General features: G+C 45.1%; 1 protein-coding gene and 1 pseudogene across 1 annotated transcript; one reads left to right on the top strand and one right to left on the bottom strand.

The window, feature by feature from the left end:
• On the top strand, positions 1 to 1,947 carry LOC127778700 (cytochrome P450 716B1-like). Its single transcript, XM_052305322.1, has 2 exons — positions 1 to 1,178; positions 1,263 to 1,947. The coding sequence occupies exons 1-2, from the start codon at positions 215 to 217 to the stop codon at positions 1,775 to 1,777; spliced, it is 1,479 nt and encodes a 492-aa protein (XP_052161282.1). The 5' UTR covers positions 1 to 214; the 3' UTR covers positions 1,778 to 1,947.
• Positions 1,948 to 2,330: 383 nt separating this feature from the next.
• On the bottom strand, positions 2,331 to 4,159 carry LOC127778701 (uncharacterized; annotated as a pseudogene).
• Between the last annotated feature and the right edge of the window lie 22,897 nt (positions 4,160 to 27,056).

Consider the following 27,056-nt stretch of genomic DNA (forward strand, 5'->3'; position numbering starts at 1 on the left):
TATTCAGCTACCACTAATTGACTTGAAAAATCAACAAACAAACCTTCAGCTTATTGTGTAAGACCCTAATATATATACATGCTTGTCAATACGAAGTTTTTCTTTCGTTTGCAATTTCAGCTTAGGGCTCTTTAGAACACGCAAAATTAAAGGGGAAAAAGGCATAGCTATCATTGGTATCCAACACTAGTAATCGTATCTCAAATCTCCAACAATGGAGTTTTCTTTGGTCGTAGCATTGATCGCCGTGGCATCATCATGCGTGTTCGTCCATTTCTTGGCGCGGGGCGCCACCAAGAAACGGCGATCGCCGGCGGCCAAGAAGCTGCCGCCGGGCTCCCTCGGCCTGCCGGTGATCGGGCAGAGCCTCGGCCTCCTCCGCGCGATGCGCAGCAACTCCGGCGAGCGGTGGGTGCGGCGCCGGATCGACAGGTACGGCGCGGTGTCGAAGCTGTCGCTGTTCGGCAAGCCGACGGTGCTGGTCGCCGGCGCCGCGGCGAACCGGTTCGTCTTCTTCAGCGGCGCGCTGGCCCTGCAGCAGCCGAGGTCGGTGCAGCGGATACTGGGCGACAGGAGCATCCTGGACCTCGTCGGCGCCGACCACCGGCGCGTCCGCGGCGCGCTGTCGGAGTTCCTCCGCCCGGAGATGCTGCGGATGTACGTGGGCAAGATCGACGGCGAGGCGCGGCGCCACGTCGCGGGCTGCTGGTCCGGGCGCGCCGCCGTCACGGTGATGCCGCTGATGAAGCGGCTGACGTTCGACATCATCGCCTCCCTGCTCTTCGGCCTGGGGCCCGGCGCCGCCGCGCGAGACGCGCTCGCCGGCGACTTCGAGCGCGTGATGGGGGGCATGTGGGCCGTGCCGGTGGACCTGCCGTTCACGGCGTTCAGGCGGAGCCTCAGGGCCGCCGCCCGCGCCCGCCGGCTGCTCGCCGGGATCACGCGGGAGAGGAAGGCCGCGCTGGAGCGCGGCGCGGCCACGCGGAGCAGCGACCTCATCGCCTGCCTGCTCAGCCTCACCGACGACCGCGGCGGCGCGCCGCTGCTGTCCGAGGAGGAGATCGTCGACACCGCCATGGTCGCCCTCGTCGCCGGCCACGACACCTCCTCCATCCTCATGACCTTCATGGTCCGCCACCTCGCCAACGACCCTGACACCCTCGCCGCCATGGTCCAAGGCAAGAAACTCACACTGTCACACATCACCATTTCCATTTGCCCAAGATCGAATCCCCCCTGACAAGTGACAACGCCATGGACAGAGCACGAGGAGATCGCGAGGAGCAAGCGCGACGGCGAGGCGCTGACATGGGAGGACCTGACGAGGATGAAGCTGACATGGCGCGTCGCGCAGGAGACGCTCCGCATCGTGCCACCCATCTTCGGCAACTTCAGGAGGGCGCTCGAGGACATCGAGCTCGACGGCTACGTCATCCCCAAAGGGTGGCAGGTGTTCTGGGTGGCGAGCGTGACGCACATGGACGCGGCCATCTTCCACGACCCGGACAAGTTCTTGCCGTCGCGCTTCGACAGCCAGTCGTCTTCTCCGGCGACGGCGAAGGCGGCGCCGCCGTGCTCGTACGTGGCGTTCGGCGGCGGGCCGAGGATCTGCCCCGGGATAGAGTTCGCGAGGATCGAGACGCTGGTGATGATGCACCATCTTGTCAGGAAGTTCAGGTGGAAGCTCTGCTGCAAGGAGGACACCTTCGCGAGGGACCCCATGCCGACGCCGCTGCACGGTCTGCCCATCGAAATCGAGCCGAGGATTTCTCCTTGATCATAAGCCAAAAATAAAAATAAAATAAAATGGACAACAATGAGCAATCACGACATGAATGTTGCATTGCAATTTTTTATTTTTTGATCAAGGGCAGCATGGCCATTGCAATTTTTTATAGTGAGGATAGAATAAGATTGTTCAGTGCAGTGACAATGTAGTCAAGGAACTTACACTGTGTAAAATCAGCAAATTTGTCACTCATGTATGTGGCATTTGAGATGACGCTACTCAACTATGTGACAGAAGCATTTTTTTTTTCGAAACAAACATTTGGAAGCAGTACAAATTTTCGACTTGATCAACTCAAAATAGAGTGGAATCTTCATTCGTTGGAGTTACCCAAGATTGGATAACACCCAGCTGATCCGACATTGCAATACTATTATAGAGTTAATGACTCATGCTAATCATGCTCTCGCTGTATGACAGCTAGTTGACAACTATAAATGGCCAAGAAAGTGTGTGTGTGTGTGTGTGTTTTGTAATTTCTCTTTTCCTTCAATCCAGTCTGAAGACCTGCTAATCATACAGTCTAGGAACATTATCTGTATAAATTGCTAACTATGCATCCGATTGGCATACAAAATAGAACAATAATACCATACCGGAATGCCAAAAAGTAAACCCAGTTGACATCCTAAAAGAGCAGGTTCAGAACTCCTACACTAAATCAGAAAAGCTCTAGGTGACTTCTACACTAACAGATAAACATAAGGTTAAAAAAAAATAGTGTAAGACCAACAACAAAGGATGAACATCATGCAACTTGACTAGATTCTTCAGTTTGATACAGCTTCAAACTAAATCAATTTCTAGTATTTGTACACACACCCAATCTTAATGAAATTTGGTCGCCCTTTCTTTCGGCCAACCCGGCAAAAAAAATAATCAATTTCTAGTATCTCTTCAGCATTTCGATTTAATCACGAGCAAGGCAGTGTGGTTCATAGATTCTGCTCATTTTCTTCTAATGCCCAATGACCAAGGAGTACTGCATTTCATGGAGCCTCTTCAACTGCAAACCTCCCATAGTTACCGACTAAAGAAGGAGGTCATGCCATGATGTACGGCTGAACATCATTGTCAAATGTCCTGCGAAACAGCCTTTCCAGTTTCATCGTTTCCAAACATAGGAACAGGAACCAACAAGGAGATTGGGGATCATGGAACATCGGAGATGTTGCTAAATACGCGTAGCTGTCGCGGACAGCTAACACAAACACCTGTCTGGGGTCATCCACTAAAATGCATCAGTACACTGCCGTCACGCAGCGGGGCTCGAAAGACTCGTTCGAGCTCCTTGTCCAAGGGAACTACCCTGACCATCACCCATCTCTCAGCAGCACCATCATCACCCTTGGTGTGCATCAGAACGCTGACATTCAATTGATGCGCGTAAACGATGCAGATCGCGCCATCCTTTGTTTCGCCAACATAAAAGAACAATGTCTCAGGCACTGCGGAAGCTGAACAGCGGAGAATGCCATTGTGGCGGTGTCAAGCGAAAGCACATACCTCCGATTCTCGTAGACCCATAATTCAGAAGCCAGCAGCTAGTGTCATCTGACCTGACAGGTTCTGGGATGTCCACCCATGGCAGAGACGACCACTCCCCGGTGTTGTCCGCATCAATGGGTTCAGCACCGCGAACAACCCATCATCCCAATTCATGAGCAGGCAGTAGCCGCCGCAGATCTGCATTGCTGCTCGTCGTGGGGGGCGATCTTGCAGGGAGGTGAGGAAGAAGTCGCCGCCACGGACGGCGGCGGCCATGTCCCGGTTGCAGGGAGGTGAGGAAGAAGTCGCCGCCACGGACGGCGGTGGCCATGTCCCGGTCGCGGGGGCGGAGGGCGCGAAGAAGAGGCCGAGGAATGGCGCCCGGTGGGTTGTGCGGAAGCGGGCGCGGAAGGCCGGCGACGCGGCGCCACGCGCGGCAGGCGAGGGCGGCGCGGACGAGCGCCGCAAGAGACGGGAGGCGGAGGAAGGCGAGCAGGAGATCCTCGCCGAGCGAGTGGATGGTGGTGGTGGCGGTGTGGGTGCTGGCCGGCCCCTCCTCCCCGGATTCCACCTTCGGCCGTTGGTCGGACAGCGGCCGTCGGCTAGGCCGGCCATTGCGAGGCGGCGGAGGACTTGTAAGCCATCCTTTGGTAAAGGCCGACGAACCCTCTCTGAAGAACACTGAAGACAAGATGTTGCTGGATGAGCTACAGGGCAGGGAGCCAAGCCAGACTCAACCAAGGCAGGGAAGATCAGGCCCAGTTCGGTCCAGGAAGAAGAACCTCAAGTATTACAGCCCAGAATGTGACAACGAGGGAGGGCGCGTGCACGTGATCGACAGGCAGAGGCGTGCGTGAGTTGGCGTTGCGTGAGCTGGCTGAATTCTGGCTAAACTCTGTAACAAATAGAACAACGAGGAGAAGGTTTCGGTAGGCTGGTAGAACACGGTTGGTGGCGATGGCGGCGGAGGCTTGATCCTGCTGGATCGAGAACTTGTATCGTGTTTCTTCCTTTCAATACAAGCAACTACCGATTCCTCTCAAATTCTTTCCAATTTTCTCACTAGATCTCACAACTTGGTATCAGAGCCGCACTAAACTCGCAATCCCTTGATCAGGCGGTAAAATTCCAGAGAAGGATTGCGTGATCTTCGGATCGGCCCGCGAAAAGGAAACTTGCCTTCTTCTAGTTCGCTAGATTCGAGGAGAGTTTTAGTGGTTCGATCCACCAGCGTGACAGATACACTGGAAGCATGGCGCAATCCAACCAGTTCGAGTTGTTGATGAAGACGATCGCGGAGAATAAGAAGAAGAGGGAGGCAGCGGATGAGAGGACAAGGGCCGAGTACTTGGAGCTGAAGAAGGTCGTGGAAGCCAAGATCTCGGAGGTGGAGAAGAAAGTTGAGGATCTTAACACGGCACTCATCTCGTTGAGTGACAAGGTTGAGCACCTAGAGGACACGGTGATGCAGCAGGCCAGGGGAGGTGCCTCTCGCAAGATCAAGGATGAGCAATTCAGCATCAATCGCTCGACATCGACCCAATTCTTGCAAGGTAAACGCGATCCCCAATTTAATTCTCCTGATGGTTCTCCTGATTCCGCTTCACCAGAGTTTGGGGATGGGTCTGGTTGGAGTGAATTGAGTGGGGCAGTGCCACCCATGACTTGCCCTCAGTTCACCGGGGAGAATCCTCAAATGTGGAAGGCAAACTGTGAACAATATTTTGATGTCTATGGAATTCATCCCCGCAATTGGGTTGAAGTAGCCACTCTGAATTTTTCTAGGAACGCTGCTTTTTGGTTACAGTCAGTTCGCCAGACTCTGTTGGGTGTTACTTGGGTGGAATTTTGTGAGCAAGTGTGCTCTAGGTTCACTAAGGACCATCACCAGGCGTTGATAAGACAATGGATTCATATTGTTCAAACTGCTTCTGTGTCTGATTATATGGAGAAGTTTGGTACATTAATGCACTAGTTAACTGCTTATAACAGAAATCTTGAACCAATCTACTTTGTGACAAAATTTGTTGAGGGCCTTAAGGATGAGATCAGATCAGCCATTTTGCTTCAGAGACCACAGGACCTGGATACAGCTTGTTCTTTGGCCCTGTTGCAAGAGGAGGCACTTGGGGGTACTAAGACTGGGGGGTACAGAAAGGTAGATGGCAGTTCTTACATCAGAACATCTGCTAGATAGACTCACTCTTCTGGTTCAAACACTCCTGTTATCAAGTCAGTTGCAGTTGCTGAAGATGCCAGGAAAGAAGCAGAATCTGTTAAGGCTAGAGAGGACAGACTGTCTACTCTCAGGTCATACAAAAGATCCAAGGGTTTGTGCTTTGTTTGTGGAGAAAGATGGGGCAAGGACCACAAATGTGCTACATCTGTACAATTACATGTGGTACAAGAATTATTGGAAGTACTGGAGAATTCAACAGAAAGTCAAGGTAGTGAGGAGAATTCTGTTGAAACTGAAGAGGATATGTTGATGTCTATTTCTTATCAAGCACTAACTGGTTCTGAATCATCCAAATCAATTAGGTTGCAGGGGTGGGTTCAGAACTCAGAGCTCTTGATGTTGATTGATTCAGGAAGTACTCACTCTTTCATTGATGAGCAAGTGGCGCAAAAGATTAGGGGATTTAAATGTTTATCATCTCCTCTGAAAGTACAGATTGCTGATGGGGGCCAGATTACTTGTGATAAGATTCTCTCTCAATGTAATTGGTGTGTACAAGGACACAGTTACAAGGGTGATTTCAGATTAATTACCTTGGGCACCTACGACATCATTTTAGGCATGGACTGGTTAGAGCAATTTAGTCCAATGCAAATCGATTGGGTCCACAAATGGTTGGAATTTCAGCACCTGGGCAAAGAAATTAGGCTGCAGGGCATAGTGAACAAAAAGGATCACTGCAGTCTTATTACATCAAATCAACTTCAGGGAATGGTTAAACAAGGTTCAGTTCTCTGTATGGTTCAACTACAGACCATCGAGCAAGCACCAGCCAATATTATTCTAGAATCAATACAACCTCTATTGCAGGAATTCCAACATATCTTCACAGAACCTACTGCTTTACCTCCAAAAAGGAATTGTGACCATCATATCCCACTAGTGGAAGGAACTAAACCTGTTAACTTGAGGCCTTACAGGTATAAGCCTGCACTTAAAGATGAAATTGAGAATCAAATCACAGAAATGCTCCAATCTGGTGTTATCCAACACAGTCAAAGTGAATTCTCTTCTCCAGCTCTCTTAGTCAAGAAGAAAGATGGTACTTGGAGATTGTGTATTGATTACAGACAACTCAACAGTAATACCATTAAAAGTAAGTACCCAGTCCCTGTCATTGAGGAACTTTTGGATGAATTATCAGGCTCCAAGTGGTTTTCTAAGTTGGATCTCAGAGCCGGCTATCACCAGATCAGGTTGGCTGAGGGAGAAGAGTATAAAACTGCATTTCAGACACACTCTGGCCATTATGAATACAAGGTCATGCCCTTTGGATTAACTGGAGCACCAGCCACCTTTTTGAGTGCAATGAATGATATTCTATCTTCTGTTTTGAGGAAGTTTGTTCTAGTATTTTTTGATGATATCCTCATTTATAGCCCAGACCTGCAAACCCACTTACTGCATCTAAGGGAAATATTTCAGTTACTAGCACAGAAGCAGTGGAAGGTGAAACTAAGCAAGTGTTCTTTTGCTCAACAACAACTATCTTACCTTGGTGATATTATTGGAGCTCATGGAGTCTCCACTAATCCTCAGAAAATTGCAGATGTTATCAACTGGGCAGTTCCCAAAACTCTGAAGAAATTGAGAGGCTTCTTGGGTTTGGCAGGCTATTACAGAAAATTTGTCAAAAATTTTGGTCTCATTAGTAAGCCATTAACTAGTCTACTCAAAAAGGGAATCTCCTTCACCTGGACACAGGAAGCTGATGCTGCTTTTAACCAACTCAAACAAGCATTAGTCTCTGCCCCAGTATTGCAATTACCTGATTTCTCTAAGCCATTCACCATTGAAACATATGCTAGTGAATCAGGAATTGGTGCTGTTTTATCTCAAGAAGGACATCCTATTGCATTTCTGAGCAAGGCTTTAGGACCCAGGACCAAGGGCTTATCCACTTATGAAAAAGAGTATCTAGCTATTCTATGGGCTGTTGACCATTGGAGACCATACCTCTAACAGGGAGAATTCTTAATTCTAACAGATCATCACAGCTTGATGCATCTCACTGACCAAAGATTACATACTAGCTGGCAACAAAAAGCTTTCACTAAATTGATGGGCATGCAGTATAAAGTCAGATACAGAAAGGGAATATCCAATGCTGCAGCTGATGCACTTTCCAGAAATGATACTATACCTTCAAGTGAAGTTCCGGCTATCTCTGTCTGTACTCCCCTATTGCTTCAAGAAGTGGTGCAAGGTTATGAACAGGATACCTACACTTCCCAGATATTGGCTGAATTGGTCGTTCACCCCACTGCATGCAAGCATTTCAGCTTGTCCCAAGGACTATTGAGATACAAGGGAAGAATTTGGATTGGAAACAATACACAGTTACAACATAGAATAATTGATGAACTTCACTCTAGTCCTATGGGAGGATACTCTGGTATACCTGTTACATACCGAAGAGCAAAAGCCCTGTTTGCTTGGCCAGGCATGAAAAAATGATTCATTCTTTGTTGACACAATGTCAAGTATGTCTCCAAGCTAAACCTGACCGTGCTAAGTATCCAGGTTTGTTACAACCCCTTCCAGTCCCAGAGGGTGCTTGGCAAGTTGTCTCCCTTGATTTTATTGAAGGATTGCCTAAATCTCATGGATTCAATTGCATTTTGGTTGTGGTTGATAAGTTTTCCAAGTATGCTCATTTCATTCCCTTGTCTCACCCATTCACTGCTGCTAGTGTTGCTCAAGAATTCATGACACATGTTTACAAGTTACATGGTTTACCAAGGATTATTATTTTAGACCGTGATAGAATATTCACTAGTCAACTGTGGGAATTCTTATTCACTACATCTGGCACCAAGCTACACAAGAGTTCTGCTTATCACCCTCAAACCGATGGTCAAACCGAACGGGTAAATCAATGCTTGGAAACTTATTTGAGATGTTTTGTCCATGCTGTGCCCTCTAAGTGGTTCTATTGGCTTTATTTGGCTGAATTTTGGTATAATTGCTCTTATCACTCAGCCATCAGGGCAACCCCTTTCTCTGTTTTATATGGTCATGAACCTAATCATTTTGGCATTTCTAGCAATGACTGCCCTGTTCCTGAACTGGCTACTTGGTTGGAAGATCGAAAAGTGATCCAACAATATTGCAACAACAGCTCCACCGTGCTCAACAGTAGATGAAACTCTATGCTGACAAACACAGAAGTTTTCGTGAGTTTGCTGTGGGGGATTTTGTTTATCTGAAGCTTCAACCATATGTTCAGACTTCAGTGGCTACTCGAGCTAATCATAAGCTCGCTTATAAATTCTTTAGTCCCTTTCCTGTCATTGCTCAAGTTGGGAAGGTTGCATATGAGTTACAGTTACTAGCTCATAGCAGTATTCACCTTGTTTTTCATGTCTCTCAGCTGCGCAAAGCCCAGGGTTTTCAACCAGATGTGCTCTCACAGTTACCTCCTTCCCTGAAGCACCTTCAAGTCCCTGAAACATTTCTGGATCATCGTATCGTTCGCAAAGGTAATGCTACTGTTGTTCAACTTCTTACTCAGTGGACTGGACGTGCAGCTGTTAATGCCACATGGGAAGATATGGAAGATCTTCAACACCGCTTCCCGAAGGCTCTAGCTTGGGGTCAAGCCAGCTTTCAAGACTGGGGGCTTGTCAGCCATCCTTTGGTAAAGGCTGATGAACCCTCTCTGAAGAACACTGAAGACAAGACGTTGCCGGATGAGCTACAGGGCAGGGAGCCAAGCCAGACTCAACCGAGGCAGGGAAAATCAGGCCCAGTTCGGCCCAGGAAGAAGAACCTCAAGTATTGCAGCCCAGAATGGGACAACGAGGGAGGGCGCGTGCATGTGATCGACAGGCAGAGGCGTGCGTGAGTTGGCGTTGCGTGAGCTGGCTGAATTCTGGCTAAACTCTGTAACAAATAGAACAACGAGGAGAAGGTTTCAATAGGCTGGTAGAACACGGTTGGTGGCGATGGCGGCGGAGGCTTGATCCTGCTGGATCGAGAACTTGTATCGTGTTTCTTCCTTTCAATACAAGCAACTACCGATTCCTCTCAAATTCTTTCCAATTTTTTCACTAGATCTCACAGGACTGCGTCATCGGCGGCGATTGAGACCGTGGAGATGCATAGTGCAGTGCAGGTACGACCGTAGGAGATGAAGAGGAGGGAGAAAATTACATATCTACCATCGTAAAAGATTAGATTCGCTATAATAGCATCACTTATTGGCTTCGATAAAATGCCACACTCAACAAAGACGGTTCGCCGAAATACCATCATAGACGATATTGCCCCTGGATCCTCTTCTTCCTCCTCCGAGCGCAAGAAAGCTCACCGGCGACGACCGCACGCCATGGCGAGCCACGAGGTGGAGGCGTGGAGGTGACCCAACTGCTGTCTCCCAAGACCCACACCATTCCCATCCGCAAATAAAGCAAGCAGCCCCACACTTCGACGAGCTGGCACGTGATGTGAGTGTGCGGGCAGCGGCGGGGGATCCTTGACGCGACGACGTGAGCACCAGGCTTCAGCAGCGATGGCTCCTTAGTATGGTGATGTGAGTAGTAGGCCCCGGCGGTTGCTCGATGCGAGCAACAGGCGAAGGCGCTAGCAGCCTGGCAGCGGCTAGTCGGCACGGCTATGCGAGCATCAGGTGGCGGTGGTGGCGATTCCTGTACGCAACAAAACGAGCAGCAAGCGTAGGCGGCAGTTCCTCATTGGGGGCATGATATATAGATCCGGTTGGATTGATTTTTTGTTGTCATCCCTGAGATTGATTCCTCTTTTGCCGGAATCAATTTTCGTTGATTCATGCCATGTAATTTGCGGCTGAGTGAGACGATGACAAAGGAGATTAATATTAGATGATTTTGCCATTTTTTTCATTGCTGGTGCCCATGACGTGCAGTCGTTGCCGTCGAGCTTCTTTGGCGCACGAAGGATGAAGAAGAGGAGCCAGGGGCAATATTGTCTATAAGGGCATTTCAGCAAAGTTGGTTTTGTTGAGTGTGGTATTTTTTCGAAACCCATTTAATTAAGTGATGGTATTATAGCGAATCTAGTCTTTTATAATGGTAGATATGCAATTTTCTCGACAAAGAATGTCTGGGTATTGTTGGTGCATGGACGGATTTCCTGATCCAGGAGTTGCGATCGAGCAGGGGTGAAAGAGGAGCTTTCCTCAACGTCGACGAGCAGTGGTGTCCACGAAGGTGCCTTGTTGTTGTTGGTGCTTCTGATCTCACCGTCGATGAAGCAACAACAGCATCTTAACTTGTCATCTTTTGTTCTCTACTTTTCATCGTATAATCTCTTCCCTTCTCTTTTCTTCATATATGATCTTTGTTATATGTTCAATCAAATGTATGTGCTGATGATGCCATAGTCGGATGTTTTTTTTTCTACGTGTTTGGTGAATTATCAGATGTGGTGACCGGTGTGAATTATTATGTTCATGGTACAACACAAATGACTCGTGAGCGACTGTCGCTTTGCTGTGTATGGCATTTGATCGTACTAATATTGTACGTGAAAATCGTATGCAAAGCATTTTCCTATCTCGCATTCCTAATTCTTTCAGAAAACAACATTATGCAAAAAAAACTCCCATAAAGTATTAATGGGTTGGTGTAAATAAAGATTTTGAAAAGTGTTTTCCATCCTTGATATCTATAAGTACAAAATCTAAGCCATCCAACACGGCAACACACTAAGATCCAATGATTGAAAATATTTAATACCAGTAGGTACCTTAAACTATCACAATCAGAATGAGGTACCAACACAAGATGGATCCAAGGGTTAAAAATAGTAGCTTTAAATGAAAAGATAGATTAAAAATGGCACCACTCTATATATGATGCCTCTTGTACCTCTACAAGAACAGTAAAAAGGCTCTTTTCAAAATCAGATTTGTATATGGGATTTGGATCAGCTGCAGTCACAATAGTGACTGCAACTTAAGCAGTAGCAGTACCCATCATTGGATACAAATCGGGTGGTCAGGTCACACACGGTACTATTCACAGTACTGTAGCAGAAATACTGTGGTGCAGAACACTATAGCGCAGAACACTGTTCACATGGTTACTGTAGCTTTAGATCTGAACCGTTGATCATAAAAATGGATGGTTGAAGTTGTGTGCAGTTGTTAACTTGCAGTCCCTACTGTGACTGCACCGGATCCCAATTCCTGTATATGATGCCTCTTGTACCTCTACAGGAACAGTAAAAAGGCTATTTTCAAAATCAGATCTGTATATGATGCCTCTTGTACCTGTACAAGAGCAAGTAAAAAGGCTCTTTTCAAAATCAGATTGGTGTAGAAAACAAGGGATTGAAAGCAGCGCAGGGACTAACAAACTGAAAATCTCTTGAATCAACGCGGGAGCGGAGATTCAGCCATGAATCAATGAGATTTTTAACTACATGTCACTTTTAAATGTGACAATTAACCATTTATTATTAATAATGACAATATTGAGAGGAATAAGATTATATGGAGACTTAAGATGGCTCTCAAGATTAAGATTTTTATTTGGTACCTACTTAAAGGGGTTGTTCTAACCAAGGATAACTTATCTAGGAGAAATTGGCATGGTAGTTTGAAATGTTGTTTTTTGCATGAGAAATGAGACTATTCAACATTTGTTTGTGGAGTGTCACTATGCAAAATTTCTTTGGAGAGCTCTACAGTTTACTACTGGTTTATATACTCCTCATAGTATATTTCATATTTTTGAGAATTGGCTTGTGAGAGTTAATAAAAAATCTACTAAACTTATTCTTGTTGGAGCATCCGCTATATATTGGGCTATATGGTTGTGTAGAAATGATATGGTTTTTGATAAATCACTATCTATGTCCTATATGCAAGTTCTTTTCAGGGCAACATACTGGCTTCAGTCTTGGGCTCAGCTATAAAGTGTGTTGAAGAAATCAAGTCAGTGAAAGATGCATGTCGTAATCTTGAATCATTGGTTATGCAGCTGTCCGCCAACTTTGGATGGAGATTCACAAATAGAATTCAATAATTTTTGTGATCTTTTTATGCTGTGTGAGTTTTTATTAGTTTGTCTGTGCTTTTGTTTATTCAGGTGTGAGTTTTTTTGAGTTGGTGTAATAATTGGCTGTAGCTCTTTGAGCAAAGGCCAGGATTATATTCCATTATCTAAAATAAAAGATTCATATGTTATAGGGGAATATATCCTATGCATGCAAGTTTCCCGTGCATACTCTGTGCACACCAACTAACAAATGTCACAAAAAGTAGACATTTGCTTCTAATAGTATACACGGGAAGCTTGTGTGCATATGATATATTCCCATGTTATAGACACATGAGTTAAGGTTGTGTTTAGATCCAGGGGTGAAAAGTTTCGGCGTGTTACCTCAGATATACGGATATGCATTTGAAGTATTAAACGCAGACTAATAACAAAACAAATTACAGATTCCGCCTGAAAACTGCGAGACGAATTATATTAAGCCTAATTAGTCCGTCATTAGCAAATGTTTACTGTAACACCACATTATCAGATCATGGAGCAATTGGGCTTAAAAAATTCGTCTCGCAATTTACACCCAATCTGTATAATTAGTTTTTTTCTCTGTATTTAATACTCCATGCATGTGTCCAAATATTCAATGCGACAAGATGAAAAGTTTTTGCGTGGAAACTAAAGAGGGCCTTGATCTGCCCAAGTTTTCGAATTGAATACACCAAATCAAAGGCGGGAGCGGAGATTCGGCCACGAATCGACGAAATTTTTAACTACATATCATTTTTAAATGTGACAATTAACCATTTACTATTGGATTCACATGTTATAGACACAAGGGTTAAATACCAAATAAGTGACAAATTGGCAATTGATTAAATGCCCCCCGAATCGGCGGCGGCGGGGTGTGGGCAAGTGAACCGCCGCAAACGGAACGAATGGCGAATCGTTGGGGAGAGAGATCAGCGGTAGGGGACCCTTCCAGAGAAAACAGAATCCAATCTTTTACGATGGTAGATATACAATTTTCTCTTCTTTGTCTGGATCTTGGCGGCATTTTCAGCGCGCGTGCATTAGCGTGATTTGGCGAGGATGGTGGGGCAAAGGGATTCAATCCATCGTACGACCGCGTTTTCGCGTGCAATGGCGGAGAGATTGGCAAGCGGAAGAGGAACGCCAAGCGCTGCGCCCATCTGCCTCGCGGCGCTGATTGGTGATAAGGAAAAAGAAGGGAATGTGAACAAACCGCAGTAGAGCGGATGGATCAGCTATGAGGTCCACAACATATGTTTTTAATCGCCTTCGTGGCTGCATGCGCGTCTGAGGTCGTGTTAGCGTCGGTGCTAGATTAGTCGTCCACTTTTCTCTCGGTACTCAATTGTCTCCACTTCACTTATAAATAAGATGATATAAAATATTTTGGAGCCTGCTGAATCACTCTAACATAGAACAACAGAATCATTGATCGGACGAGGAATACTCCTCCTCTTCTTTTTTGTTTCATTCTTTAATAAAAAAATATATGTGTTAATTAACATCTCTGCAATTAATTTACAAGCAGGACCTGGGGTATGAGATTGGCAAGAGAATGCGTATATATGTGCGTGTTGTATTTATAGGCCGGGCCAGATCAAGTGCGAACGAGCATGAAACCTTCATTTTTTAATATAGTCCCTTAATTAATTAGTACTCCCTCCGTTTCATAATATAAGATATTTTAGGTGGATGTGACACATGTTGAATTGTGATTCAAATTCATTTGCACTTAATAAAGGCCAGCTTCTGCCGTAGCGGAGCGAAGGCTGAAGCTGGCCCATTGGGCTGTGCGTCTGGGGACGCCCGGGGGTGCGGGGGCGGAGCCCCCGCGGTACGGATCATCATCCCTTTTAGGGTTCCACTATATATATACCTCTTGTAAGCCGCCGTGCGGAGACGTAACCTCACCTCAGATATAGTGAAGATATTTTGCTGGCTGGCGCCCGTGGTTTTTTTCTCTCCTATTTTGGGAGGGTTTTCCACGTTAAATCTCGTGTCTTTTGTGATTGATCTATTGTTCTTTATCGTTTGTTCGCCTATCGTTTCCTAACAACACATCCTAGTACATTAAATCTTAGAGTTGGCAACGGGGCAGGTCAGGGACGGGTTGGGCTAGAACGCACCCGCTCCCCGACTTCTCCCCCTGGTCCCGACCCTGCAGAGATGGTCGGGTGAAAACCATCACTCGTCCTCGCCCCCGCAGGGGATCCGCGGGTGAGCGGGGCCCCGCACCACCCAATTGAGGATTGACGAGCGAGGAGCCGAGGAGCAGGCGAGCAGCGACGACGCTGACAGGAACAACGAGGCCGGGGACTGGGCGTCACTGCCGCCGCTGCCGTGGATGCGATGTGAGCCCCTAGCCGTCGCCGTCGCGGATGGCCGCGCCCCAGGTCGTCGACGCCTCGGCCCGCACGAGGCTGCCGCCGCGTCGCCTGAGCGAGGCCATCGCTGCGCCGCCCGCACGTGGCCGCCGATGCCTCCCGAGCGTGGCCGCCGTCGCCGCCCACGTGTGGCCGCCGCTGCTGCCGTCCGAGCGTCCGCGCGTGGCTGCCGGTGGAGTGACGGCTGGGTGGGGTGGGAAGGGAAATGAGGATAAGGTTAGGGAAGAATAGATGAGGAATTAGGGTTTGGCTAGATGGGCCTTTTGGCTACTAATATGCTAATAGTAATAGTCTAATATACGGGGACCCGCGGGTGGCTGTCCTCACCCCCCCCCCCCCCCCCCCCGCCCCCGCTCATGACTGGGGCCCCGGCCCTGACTCCCCGCGGGTTGAAATCAACACCCGCCCCCGCCCCCGTCCCCGTAGGGGCGGGTCCCCTACGGGTCCTCGGCCCCACAGGGGAAATTGCCATCTCTATTAAATCTACACATACGGTAGATCCAGATTTATTGTACTAGGATGTGTTACATCATCCAAAATCTCTTATACTATGGGACGGAGGGAGTACTACCAAATGTTGAGAACGTGGATATGGGAGAATACATACACAACAATTCTACTACTAGCTACTGCCTACTAGTAGCTCCATCCTACTCCGTACAACACAGTGACGCAATTTGAGATAGATGTAGCCAGGGTTTAACTTTTTGATTTTGAAGTAAAAACTGCTCCTCACCGGTTACCAAAATCCGATCGAAAACCGATAAAACGATTTACGGTCAACGCCATACGAAAACCGGCTAATACCGGCCAGTTTTCATAAACCGGGACATAGCAGTTTTACGAAAGCCGACCGGTTTTCGTGAAATTCCCGCGTTTTGTGAACCTTGGATGTACCGATGGACTGACTGAAACAATTAATTAAAGAATTACTCTATGCCTAAAACCATTTTATTTTATCCATCAGTTTGGCCGGCCTCATGTACGGCCGGCACAAGTGCACAACATACAGGTACATGCATGCATCCAACGGCGGAGCCAGCGTGGGGGGGGGGGGGGGGGGCTCGAGCCCCCGTTACCCCGCTGGACTCCATGGAAATGTGAGGGAGGAGGAGGGGGGGGGGGGGCAGAGGGAGAGGAAGAAGAAAGCCGAGCCCCCCCTCTCCTCCAAACCTAGCTCCGCCACTGCATGCATCCATAAATCCATTACACTTAGAGGCAGCAATAACCGAGATGACGCACGCACGCACACAAATTTATCAATTTCCAGAGATATGTATGCAAACTGTAGTACTATAATACTCCATCCGTCCCAAAATATAAGAATCTAGGATCAGATAAGATATTTTCTAGCTGCTTATCCAAATTCGTAGTACTAGAAAATGTCATATCCTATTCTAGGTTATTATATTTTGGGACGGGGGGAGTACTTAGTAGTAGCAGAAGCATTCATGGATCAATGCGTCCAAGTACACTTGATGCCCCGAAACTGGGGATTCACCTTATAGAGCGCGTCGTGTGGGCTTATGATTAGGGTTTGAAATTTCGGTTTGAAATTTCGGTAATTTTCGCCCCACCCCCCCACCAGCATGCTCAAATCTCATTTGAAATTTTCGGTTTTTTTTTGCATTTTTTGCGAATTTGGTCCAATTGTATTCAAATTCATTCAAAATCAGTCAAAAGTTCAAATAATTTTGGTCAAAAATTTCTGAAATTTCTCCTCTCGGCATAAAATCCAATTTCGAAATTGTCAATCCTGCTTGTGATCCCAATGCTGACGATTTTCACCAGCCTCCTTGTTCCGGTCCCAAGCCTCTTGCGTGCGTCCACATTTGGCCCACTTAACCACGAGGTCAACAAGCTCCACCTCCACAGTAGGGCGTTCATTTGGGTCGCCGCCATTCCACTGGTCAGCGGCTGCACGAAGAAGCGGGAGAAACCTCTCGGCCTCACAAATGGTGAAGACGAAGAGGGATATTTAACTATTTTTCACTCTTACAATTGGCAATAAAGGATTTATCATTGTACCCACATATCATAGATACATGAGGGTCCACATGTTGTATAATGTAAGTGATAAATCCTTAATTGCCACATCTTAAAGTGGCAAAAATTAAATGCCCTAGATGAAGAAGCTGAGCGGCAGCTTGAGCACGTTGTCCAGCCTACCGCCGCCGACCCTGTAGTTGGCTAGGGTCATCATGTGGGTGTTCGCCTTGTACGTCCTTGCTGATCACCATGTGGCTCAGCACGGTGTAGCCGTTCTTGAACAGGTCGTGGTACCCGCCCCGAAAACTCAGTTGGGTCGAGGAAGGGAGCTTACTCCCCTCGCCCTTGAGAAAGAAGCAATCGTTATATTTGTTGTAGAAAGTCGATACATAAAGATTATCTGGCCTAATCATCAGGCTTGCGTGATTCTTCCCTACGGTGTCTTTGAGTGTCACCTTGATCCAGTAGTCAGGCACCGTCCACAGTTTCTGGCATCACAGAACGGGGTGGTAGTCAATGGCCTTGTTTGGATGCTGGAGCCACGAGGAGAATGCCCACTTGCAGCATACGACAGGAGCTCTCATCTTTAGGAGTAACGTAACTTCTCAATTCGAGAAACCTCTACCAGCTACTAGCGAGTAGTAGTAGCTCAGCCATTTTGATCTCACTCAGCGCCAGGGGCGGATCCAGGAAAATAATGCAAGGGGCTATGCCCTTCTTCCTCCAGCCCCTACTCTTCCTCGTCTCCCTCTTCTTCCCCCTCTTCTCTCCTCTTCTATCAATGGTGATCCAGCGGGTTAGGGGGACACGGGTTAGAGGGACTTGTGTCCCCCTGACCCACGCTGGATTCGCTCCTGCCAGTATATATACTCCCTTCATTTTAAATTAAAATAAGTTTATTTTTCACTCATACCGCACATACCAATACAAAACTCAAAAGACTTAATACTACTACTTCATCAAATTCCAATGCAATTGTTTATCTTTATCTACTCCCAATACATTTATACTCTATTTTTATAAACTCCGAAGCAATGATCATTTAAAATGAACTTATTTTTGGATAAATATGAGGGGCCAAAAATAAACTTATTATAGAACGGAGGAGGTATAGCTAAAGACCGAGCGTGACACTAGTATGCAGTACTAGCTAATACTAATAAACATCTGGCTTTAATTGTGTATCACGTACACCCTCCGTCTTTATCCTATGGTAGGTTAAGTTTTTTTAATGGATGAAGCATGTCCGTTGTATAAGATTGTGCTACTTTTGTAAATATTGATCTTCGATGATATGTTTAACGAGCTTCTCAAACTTCCTTTGTATGTTTTGTGCGAGTATATTTGCAATTAACGCTACACCTCCAAGATCTAGGTCAATCGATTACTTGAATTCGATCGTAGTTACTTCCTCCGTTCCAAAAAAAAAGTGGACGTTCTACCGACCGAACAATGTCCCATAAAAAATTTAGTTGTACAACCAATCTATAGAGAAGTGGGTAGAACGTCCACTTTTTTAGGGAGGAGAGGAAGAAGTCGCCGCCGCGGACGGCGGCGGCCATGTCCCAGTCGTGGGGGCGGGAGGGGGACGAAGGAAGGGAAGGTTGGGACGTTGGGTGCCTGCGCGGGGGCGGAGGGCGTGAAGAAGAGGCCGAGGAAGGGCGCGGCGCCCGGTGGGCTGCGCGGAAGGGGGCACGGAAGGCCGGCGACGAGGTGACCACGCGGCGCGGATGAGCCCCCGCGAGGGACGGGAGATCCTCGCCGAGCGAGTGGATGGTGGTGGTGGTGCGGATGCTGGCCGGTCACTCCGCTCCGGGTGCCGCCTTCGGCCACTTGGTTGGACGTAGGGTTTGAAATTTCAGTTCGAAATTTTTGAAATTTCGCCCCCACCGAAATGCTCACATCTCGCCCAAAATTTTCGGTTTTTTACATTTTTTTTGTGAATTTGGTCAAATCTTATTCAAATTTATTCAAAATCAGTCAAAATTTCAAAAAAAATCTTTAAAAAAAAGCCAAAATTTCGGTTCTTTTGCCCACCTGCGGCAAAAATCTTAGTTTCAAAATTTCAAACCCTGGTCGGACAACGGCCGTCGGTTAGGCCAGCCATTGCGAGGCGGCGGAGGATTGCGTCGTCGGCTTAGGCGATTGAGACCGCGGAGATGTGCAGTGCAGATACGACCGTACGAGACGAATTGGAGGTGAGGAGGAGAAATATGTTAACTCATGTGTATATAACATGTAGATCCAATAGTAAATGGTTAATTGTCACGCTTAAAAGTGACAGGTAGTTAAAAATCTCGTCGATTCGTGGCCGATAGTCTGCTCCCGCCTTTGATTTGGTGGATTCAATTCGAAAACATTGAGCAGAGCAAATAGATTGGCAAGTGTGCATGAAGTATCCTAGTAACGGTCATCGGAGGCAGCACTTCATTCATTGGAGAAAGGTGGATAAGTGTTGCCTCTAAGGCGCTTGCTACCGTTACAGGTAGTGGCATTTGGTCACCGGCCATCCAGGACTGCAACCTGTATGGCCTTGCTTCGGGTCCTTCTACCCTTGTCCACCACATCTTTATCAGTTGCATTCGCAATCGATGGTATGTAGGTCAGTAGGTGTATTTAGTTTATTTTTCTTACAACTTTTCCCTAGTGTCAATTTTCATTGGGCTAGCTAACTCATTTTGCATTATGTGGCTGTAGGAACAGAGGACTAATGGTTCAGAAGAGTAAATTTCATAAAACTACATATATTTTGCACGATCTATCACAAAATTATAGATTTAGAAACTTGTTTCTACAGATTCAGTGTCTTCGTTTATCATAAAACTACAGGTACTTTGCACAATATATCACAAAACTACAGATCCAAGAACTTGTTAAAACCTGTAGTTTTGTGATAATGGAGATACTAAATTTGTAGTTTTGTGATAAATGAAGACACTAAATGTGTAATTCTATGATAAACGAATATACTAAATCTATAGTTTTGTGAAACAAGTTCTTAAAATATATAGTTTTGTGATAAATTATACAAAGTACATGTAGTTTTGTGATAAACGGGGACACTAAATCTGTTGTTTTGTGAAACAAGCTCTTAAATATGTAGTTTTGTGATAAATTGTGCAAAATACCTGTAGTTCTGTGAAATTTACTCTATTCAGAATGGATTTGCGTCATTGGTTGGTGCGAAGTCAAGAACAAGTTTCAAAAAGAGGGTAGTGCCACATCCCCTTTTTAGTACCAACGCATAGGTCCTGTTCGAGAAGCCAACATAGGCGAGATTTTCGTGGCACGTTTTTCAAACTGCTAAACGGTACGTTTCGTGCGGAAATTTTCTATATGAAAGTTGTTCTAAAATATCAGGTTAATTCATTTTTCAAGTTTGTAATAATTAAAACTCAATTAATCACAAGTTATTACCACCTTGTTTTACGTAAAACACTTAATCTTCATCTTCATCTTCATGAAATTCAAACAGAGCCATAGTGAGCTAATATTGGGCTAAATTTTTCCAACGTATTTTTAATCCTGCAAATAATTGTTGTTCACTTCCTCAATGTTCAAGAGTAAAATATGTACATCTGTCACACCTAACCAATATAATCATGCCTGGATATGTAATGTGTTGTTGAATGGACAACCGCGTCACGTCGAAAGGTGTGGTTCTCTCAACGGTGGTTGGAAGTAAGGAACAATTGTATTACTTAGTAAAAAATTTTTTGGATCCCCCTATTACATGGCCCTAGGGGGCCTTTTATAGCTCTATTACAGGTTCCCCCTATTAAGGTTTAGGTTTTACAGGGGAATTTACATGATTACCCTTATAATAGGGACATTATTGAGGGCACACTGTGTCCTTTACATGTTTGGGCCCCTATCGGGCTTAAATGACTAGACCCATCTATTTACGGAGGTCCCCCCGAGGGCATAGCGGCTCGTTGGGCCTCCTGGCAGCGTAGTTCGGCACTTTTTGGCAAAACCCGTGCCTTGACGCCGAGGCCTTCGCCTCACCATCTCCGTCCTTGCGACCCTCTAACGAGGTCTTCGCTCGGCGAAGCTAGCGTACTCCAAGTCTTCGGCTTTCGCCTTGTGGCCTTCGCCCATGTGGTTTCTCTTTCATCCTTCGCCGCTTACCGCCGGTCCGAGCCTGTTACCCAGGTCCTTGGTTTCGGCAGGTCCGGCCGAAGGCCTTCCGTGGTATACCTCCAACATAATGAATCCAGGATTTTCAATTTGTTAGTCGCTGTGCGACTTTCACTCCTTTTACTGATCTTGAGAAGAGCCTTTTTACTGATCTTGTAGAGGTACAAGAGGTATCATATACAAAGCGATGCCATTTTTAATCTAGCTTTTCATTTAAAGCTTGAATTTTTAAATTTAGGTTCACGCTATGAAACATCCAATAAAAGTTCTGAATTTCGAAGGATGGTATAGCATGCAGTGAAGCTACATACTTTGTAGGAGAATTAGCTGTTTTGAACCAAAGAGCAGTCACCTGTATCGCTCCCCTCCCCTCGTGGATGACATGGGAGGATAGGGCAACCCTAGCCGCTGCCATCCTCCCCCTCCTTCGCCTCACCACCACCAGAGCGAGGGACCGGGCTCCACGGCGAGCAAGGATGGTGGCGGTAGGGTACGGCTGTGCGGTGGGGCATCTAGATCTACGAGGAAGAGAAGGGGATGGTGCACGGTGTGGTGGATACGATGATCGAGGAAGAAAGCGGTAACGGCAAGGCAGAGGTGGCACGAGGGTGTCGACAGTCAAAGGTGGGGAGGTCAGCCAAATCGGCCTTTTCAAGGCCAGATCCAGCAACTCTTGTCAGAGGGCAAGCCATTGGAGTCAGAGGGGCTAGAGAGGCTTGCTTTGCCTTTGCCTCTTTTGGGTGGTTTCATCGGTAGCAACTAGAGGATGCCCCGCGCTTTACTGCGGGACTTGGTTAACATCAATTTGTTAGATAAAAGGTATAATCTCAAGAAGAAACAAAAGAAACAAATAGTTTTCTTGGAGAAATTCTTTTTAGCAGCCCTATCAAAAAATTGTAGATAATTTAGATAGCACATGTCAACTGAAGGAGCGTTCAGCCATAAAGCTCTTAACAAAAGAAACAAATAGCTTTTTTGGAGACATTCTTTTTAGCAGCCCTATCAAAAAATTGTAGATAATTTAGATAGCACATGTCAACTGAAGGAGCTTTCAGCCATAAAGCTCTTTTATACGGATTGACGGGCTGGATACATGTAGAAGTGTGTGGAGATGGGCCAATGTGTTCATGTGGGCTACATTTGGCACTGAGGAGGCGAAGAGACTCACCCGGTGACTGATTGGTTGGGCTCTATGTTGTATTCCATCCAACGTCTGAGAAGCAATCTAATACATTCATCCAACGGCTTACAATTTGATGATGACGTGGAAACACGAGGTGTGAGCTTTTGGCCTTAACTTTATAGAAAGAAGGGATATCAATAATTGGGGAAGAGTACAATCTGCCAGGTTTCAGCTAAATATGCCACCACTTCGAAAGGTAGTAATGATAAAAACATGCTATAATAGTAAAAGTACATGATTTAGTAGCGGTACATATGTAAAATAGAGTATTACAAAGCATAAAAAAACTGAAGAAAGATTGTTTGGATAGACCGTAGGAAAAACATAAAAATTGGATAAAAAAGATAGAGTTAAAATATTCTTTTTAAAAGGTTGAAGCTCTTACTAACTTTTCTCCAAAATCAACATGCACTCAGGCATTCCTAACGAATCTCACAGTTTTTAGGAAGCTCTCATCCTTTGTTTCAAATGACCAAATAGAAAAAAACTTTGCTACAGGATTACAATCATGGAAAATTCCTTTACAAATCCTCGGTTTCAAATGAGGCCTAAAGTTAGTACTCCCTCCATCCCAAAATATAAGGAATTTTGATTGGATGGGATATATCCTAGCACTATATATCTAAATTCATAGTACTAGGATGCGTCTCATCTAACCAAAATCTCTTATATTTTGGGATGGAGGGAGTAGACTCTTAAACAAGGTTTTGGTATGCTCATCCTTGTTTGGTTTGGGGATGAGGTATGATGGGTTGGACTCAGCCTTGTTTTTAGGATGAGATTGTCTCCATTATCTGTTTAGCATGAGGAATGCGATGATCCTAGGGTTTAGGGTTTAGGGTTCAACTCCAAATTTAAGATTGAAAATTTAAATTTTGGATGATAAGCATAAGAAAAAGATAAGGCCCTATAATAGCAATGCCGGATCGGCTGGATATTTATCCACTCGGTGGTTACTCTAACGAATGAAAAGCCACCCTGTTTTGAGTTGATCAAGTCGAAATTTTGTCAGGCTTCCAAATGCCTGTTTTGAGTGGCATCTTCTCAATTCTCAAATGCCACAAAGTTTGTTGGCTTTGCTAATCTGCTGTCACATCCTGATTTTCGTTTCAGGATTTATAAATTATTTAATAAATTATTATTAGAATTTATATTAAATGTTCATTAATTTACAAGTGAAATTAAATGTGGGAAATAAAATTTTCTAAATATAAAGCATGGATGGATTTAATTTTTATTAAATTCTCCATGGTTAATTATATTCTCTGAAATTTTCTCGGATTTTTCGGAGCTCAATTCTTAATTTTAATCATACAAAGAACATTTCAGTAATTATCCACATATTAAATTAATCATTAAATGGTATTATTATAATTTTTTTAAGTACTTTGAGTGTCCAAGTATTTTCAAGATTTTTCTTGAAATTATTTGAGCATTGGAAGTATTTTTAACAATTCAAAGATCATTTCAGTGATTATTTTAATTGGAAAAAGTTTTTAAATCTTCTCCTAAGCCGTTGGGCTGATTTCAGCCCAACATCTCTCTCCCTCGCGCACGTGCTGTGCAGCCCAAGCCGGCCCAAGTTGAGTTGCTCTGTTCTGATCTCAGCCAGCCGGAAAAGTCTAATTTGCTTCCCTCGACACTGTTCATCTTCTACCTCTAGCAGCCGAACTGAGACCGAGTGGGCTCGGTTTTTCTCCTCCAAATCCGACCTTTTCCCTTGTGTTTTCCTAAAATTAGTTGAGGGGAAATATTTCCTTTATCTTCCTCTTTCGTTTTCCCCAAGAATCGGAACCTAATTCCTTGTATTTTATCCGAATCAAATTCGTTTTGAGTTTATCTCTCCAAACTAACCCGAAGATTTTCCGGCTTCGATTCCTCTTGGTTGGAGTCCGATCTCTTCAATCCAAGCCTATAAATAGCATCCCCTTGGCGTCCTCTTCCGTTTGCCCCAAGTCCCAAGCCGAGCCGTCGCCCGTAGAGCCGCCGCCGCACAAGCTTGTCGCCGGTCGTCATCCGTCGTCGTTCGTCGCGTTGGTTAGTACCAGTGAGATCGCGTTGTTCTCCTCTACGCGTAGGTACCCTCCAAAAGTCCGGCCGAGTCTCCTAGCGCCGGCGAGGTCGTCGCTGATGTCGAGTCGACATTGATGATGTCAGCGATGACGTCATTAATCCCTTTTTCTTAGTTTTCTCTATTAGATGAAAATCGATTAAACTTCGGAAATTCATAACTAAATCATCGTAACTCGGATTCGAGTGGTTCAAGTTGCTAAATTCATCTAAAATCGAGATCTACATGTTAAAAATATCCACATGTACTGGTTATGCTTGTTTTTATCCTGTTTTGTTGATTTTGTTCTTTTGCTTTAGTTTCCGACGTTCCAGATGAGAGCGTTTTCGTTGAGGAAGGTTCAGAAGTGTTTGCGGAAGCTCAAGGCAAGTCACACAGATCCCAAACAACCCTTTGAGCATGTTGAACCTGTTTAAAGCTATTGTTTTATTTCAACTTATGTATTATTTTCTAATGTCATTGGGTGGTAAGCCTTTCCCAATTAATTAATGGCCGTAGATGACTTTATTTTCCTATGGGTTATAATTTGATTAGCTAGAACCTTATATATTGGTTTGGTTCAGCTAAATGCTATATATATATAATTGCTTAGCCATGCTTAGAAACATTATCACATAATTGGGATAACTAATGTTACATTATCACTTATGGTTATATTTAATGGTAGCTCACGATGGTTAATCGTGTTATGATAATTAATTGATAACTAAAACTTGACAATGGTGGGTTGTGAGCACATGGTTTTGAAGGTTGTGCTCATGACAATTAAAGACCAGTTCGCGAGCTACTGTTGTGAAACATTAACCGTGCCAACCACAAGCCAGCGTGGGCAACGACTTTACCTTTTGTATAGCATGATTCATTGCGGGGCACCAGACTGAGAAGCGGCGAGAAGTCCGTGGGGGTCGCTGGGGAGTCCATGCTCTGGTTATATTTATAGAGGGGGTGATTATGATCCAGGAATGGTGCACTGTGGTGAGTTGTGTTGTGCATGGGGTATTGTCACAGCCTCTATTCGGGTACTTTCCAGTATCGTGACGCATGGTAGACATGATGTTGAGGCTGTGTCTTGTGGGTACAGTGGTACACCTCTGGCCAGAGTAAAACTATTTGAATAGCCGTGCCCGCGGTTATGGGCGGGTTGAGCAATGTTTTTCGTGATTAGTCTCACACCTCTCACAATAATTATAGATGTTATAACTGGTAATAATTTGCTTAGCTCCTGGTTTGGAGTTAGATCTATACAGCCGGGTATGGTTGTTCAGAATGGTTGGGCCTGAGCAGCATGGGCGTGTTGTTCAGTGTTGATTAAAATTAATGATTAAAGTACTCTACTGTTTTATTACTCTTAAATATTTGCTAAATGCTGCTTTTGCAAATGAGCCTATATTATGCCATCCTTTGGTATCTTTGTGCACTTGCATATTTGCTGTGTGGCTTGTTGAGTATGTCATATGCTCATTCTTGCAATAATCAATCAATCTCAGTTGAAGAAAAAGGATCCAGAAGGAGAAAACGTTTGGCTTATACCCCAGTTGAGTTGCCTGTGGGAGTGGAGCTGAAGCCATCGCTAGACCGTTATTCCGCTGCCGTTGTTTTTCTTTTCTTTTGTAAGTATGTAACGTTATTATTATGATGGATTTGTATATTAAATTGTCAGTTTGTGTACCTCAGTTGATTCCTGGATGAGGATTTTATGCACAAATTAGTTCAGAAATTATTAGTGAATTTCCGGGCGTGACATCTGCCACAAACTTGAGTGACAAATTCGCTGATTTGCCACAGCAAAGCAGAATATGATATGGATTTCATCATATCCCTCGAGGGGATATCCTCTCATTATTTACATGTCGTCTAAATAATTATAATTTTTTTTAAAGAAAATGACAATATAGATTAATATTAAATATATCACTATACAAAATGCAAGATCAAATTGGACTTCTACAAGTTGCAGCAAAAAGAACAAATTAAACTGAAAATAGTTATCGTACATTCACATCCATATTTGTTATTTTTTTACAACTTGTAGAAGTTGAATTTTACTCTCAAACACACCCTTAGGTAACTTGCACTTAAACACCTTATAAAAATAAAACAGAAGGAACATTTTTAAAACATCAATTTGTTGGTTGTCTGTTTTCTCTTATCTTTCTCCCTAATATACTCTATTTGGCATTGAAATGGTTCACGACAATCCTATTTGATGAGTAGCACAGGAGTTACAGGATAACAGATGGCTTAGACATATGAGGAGGATGAACTCGACTACCCAAGTAAGAGGGTTCATTCTCCTTTGGGGTTTAATCCAACAAGTCCACTTGGATGAAAGCGCAACAGACTCCATCACCTGGAAATGGACACCGAATGGGGCATACTCAGCTAGCTCGGCATACAGAATCTAATTCCTAGGTAGCATACAGGACAACAGAGCAAATTTCTTCTAGAAGGCAAAGACAGAAAACAAATGTAGGTTTTTCGCTTGGCTTATGGTACATAAAAAAATCCTAACCTCTGACAAACTCCAGCTAAGGGGATGGGATAACAGCACGATATGCTCCCTATGCGGCAATGAACTCGAGACGGCTAGGCACCTTATCATGGAATGTGCTTTCGCAAAGCAGGTTTGGAGCTCAATTTGGTCCAAGCTAGGCCTACAAATGCCGACCACAAGCCTCTTCAATGGAGATATCTTGGCATGGTGGGATTCTTGCAGGAAAAAAATTGTCAAAGAGCAAAGGCGAAACCTAGATGGCCTCATCA

The sequence above is a fragment of the Oryza glaberrima genome, chromosome 7 (assembly GCF_000147395.1).
Source record: "Oryza glaberrima chromosome 7, OglaRS2, whole genome shotgun sequence".
Lineage (NCBI taxonomy): Eukaryota > Viridiplantae > Streptophyta > Magnoliopsida > Poales > Poaceae > Oryza > Oryza glaberrima.

Excerpts from the sequence above, each read along its gene's own strand:
- LOC127778700 (XM_052305322.1), top strand. The coding sequence starts at position 215 with ATGGAGTTTTCTTTGGTCGTAGCATTGATCGCCGTGGCATCATCATGC. Across the intron at positions 1,179-1,262 it reads CCTCGCCGCCATGGTCCAAG|AGCACGAGGAGATCGCGAGG; the intron begins GCAAGAAACTCA and ends CGCCATGGACAG.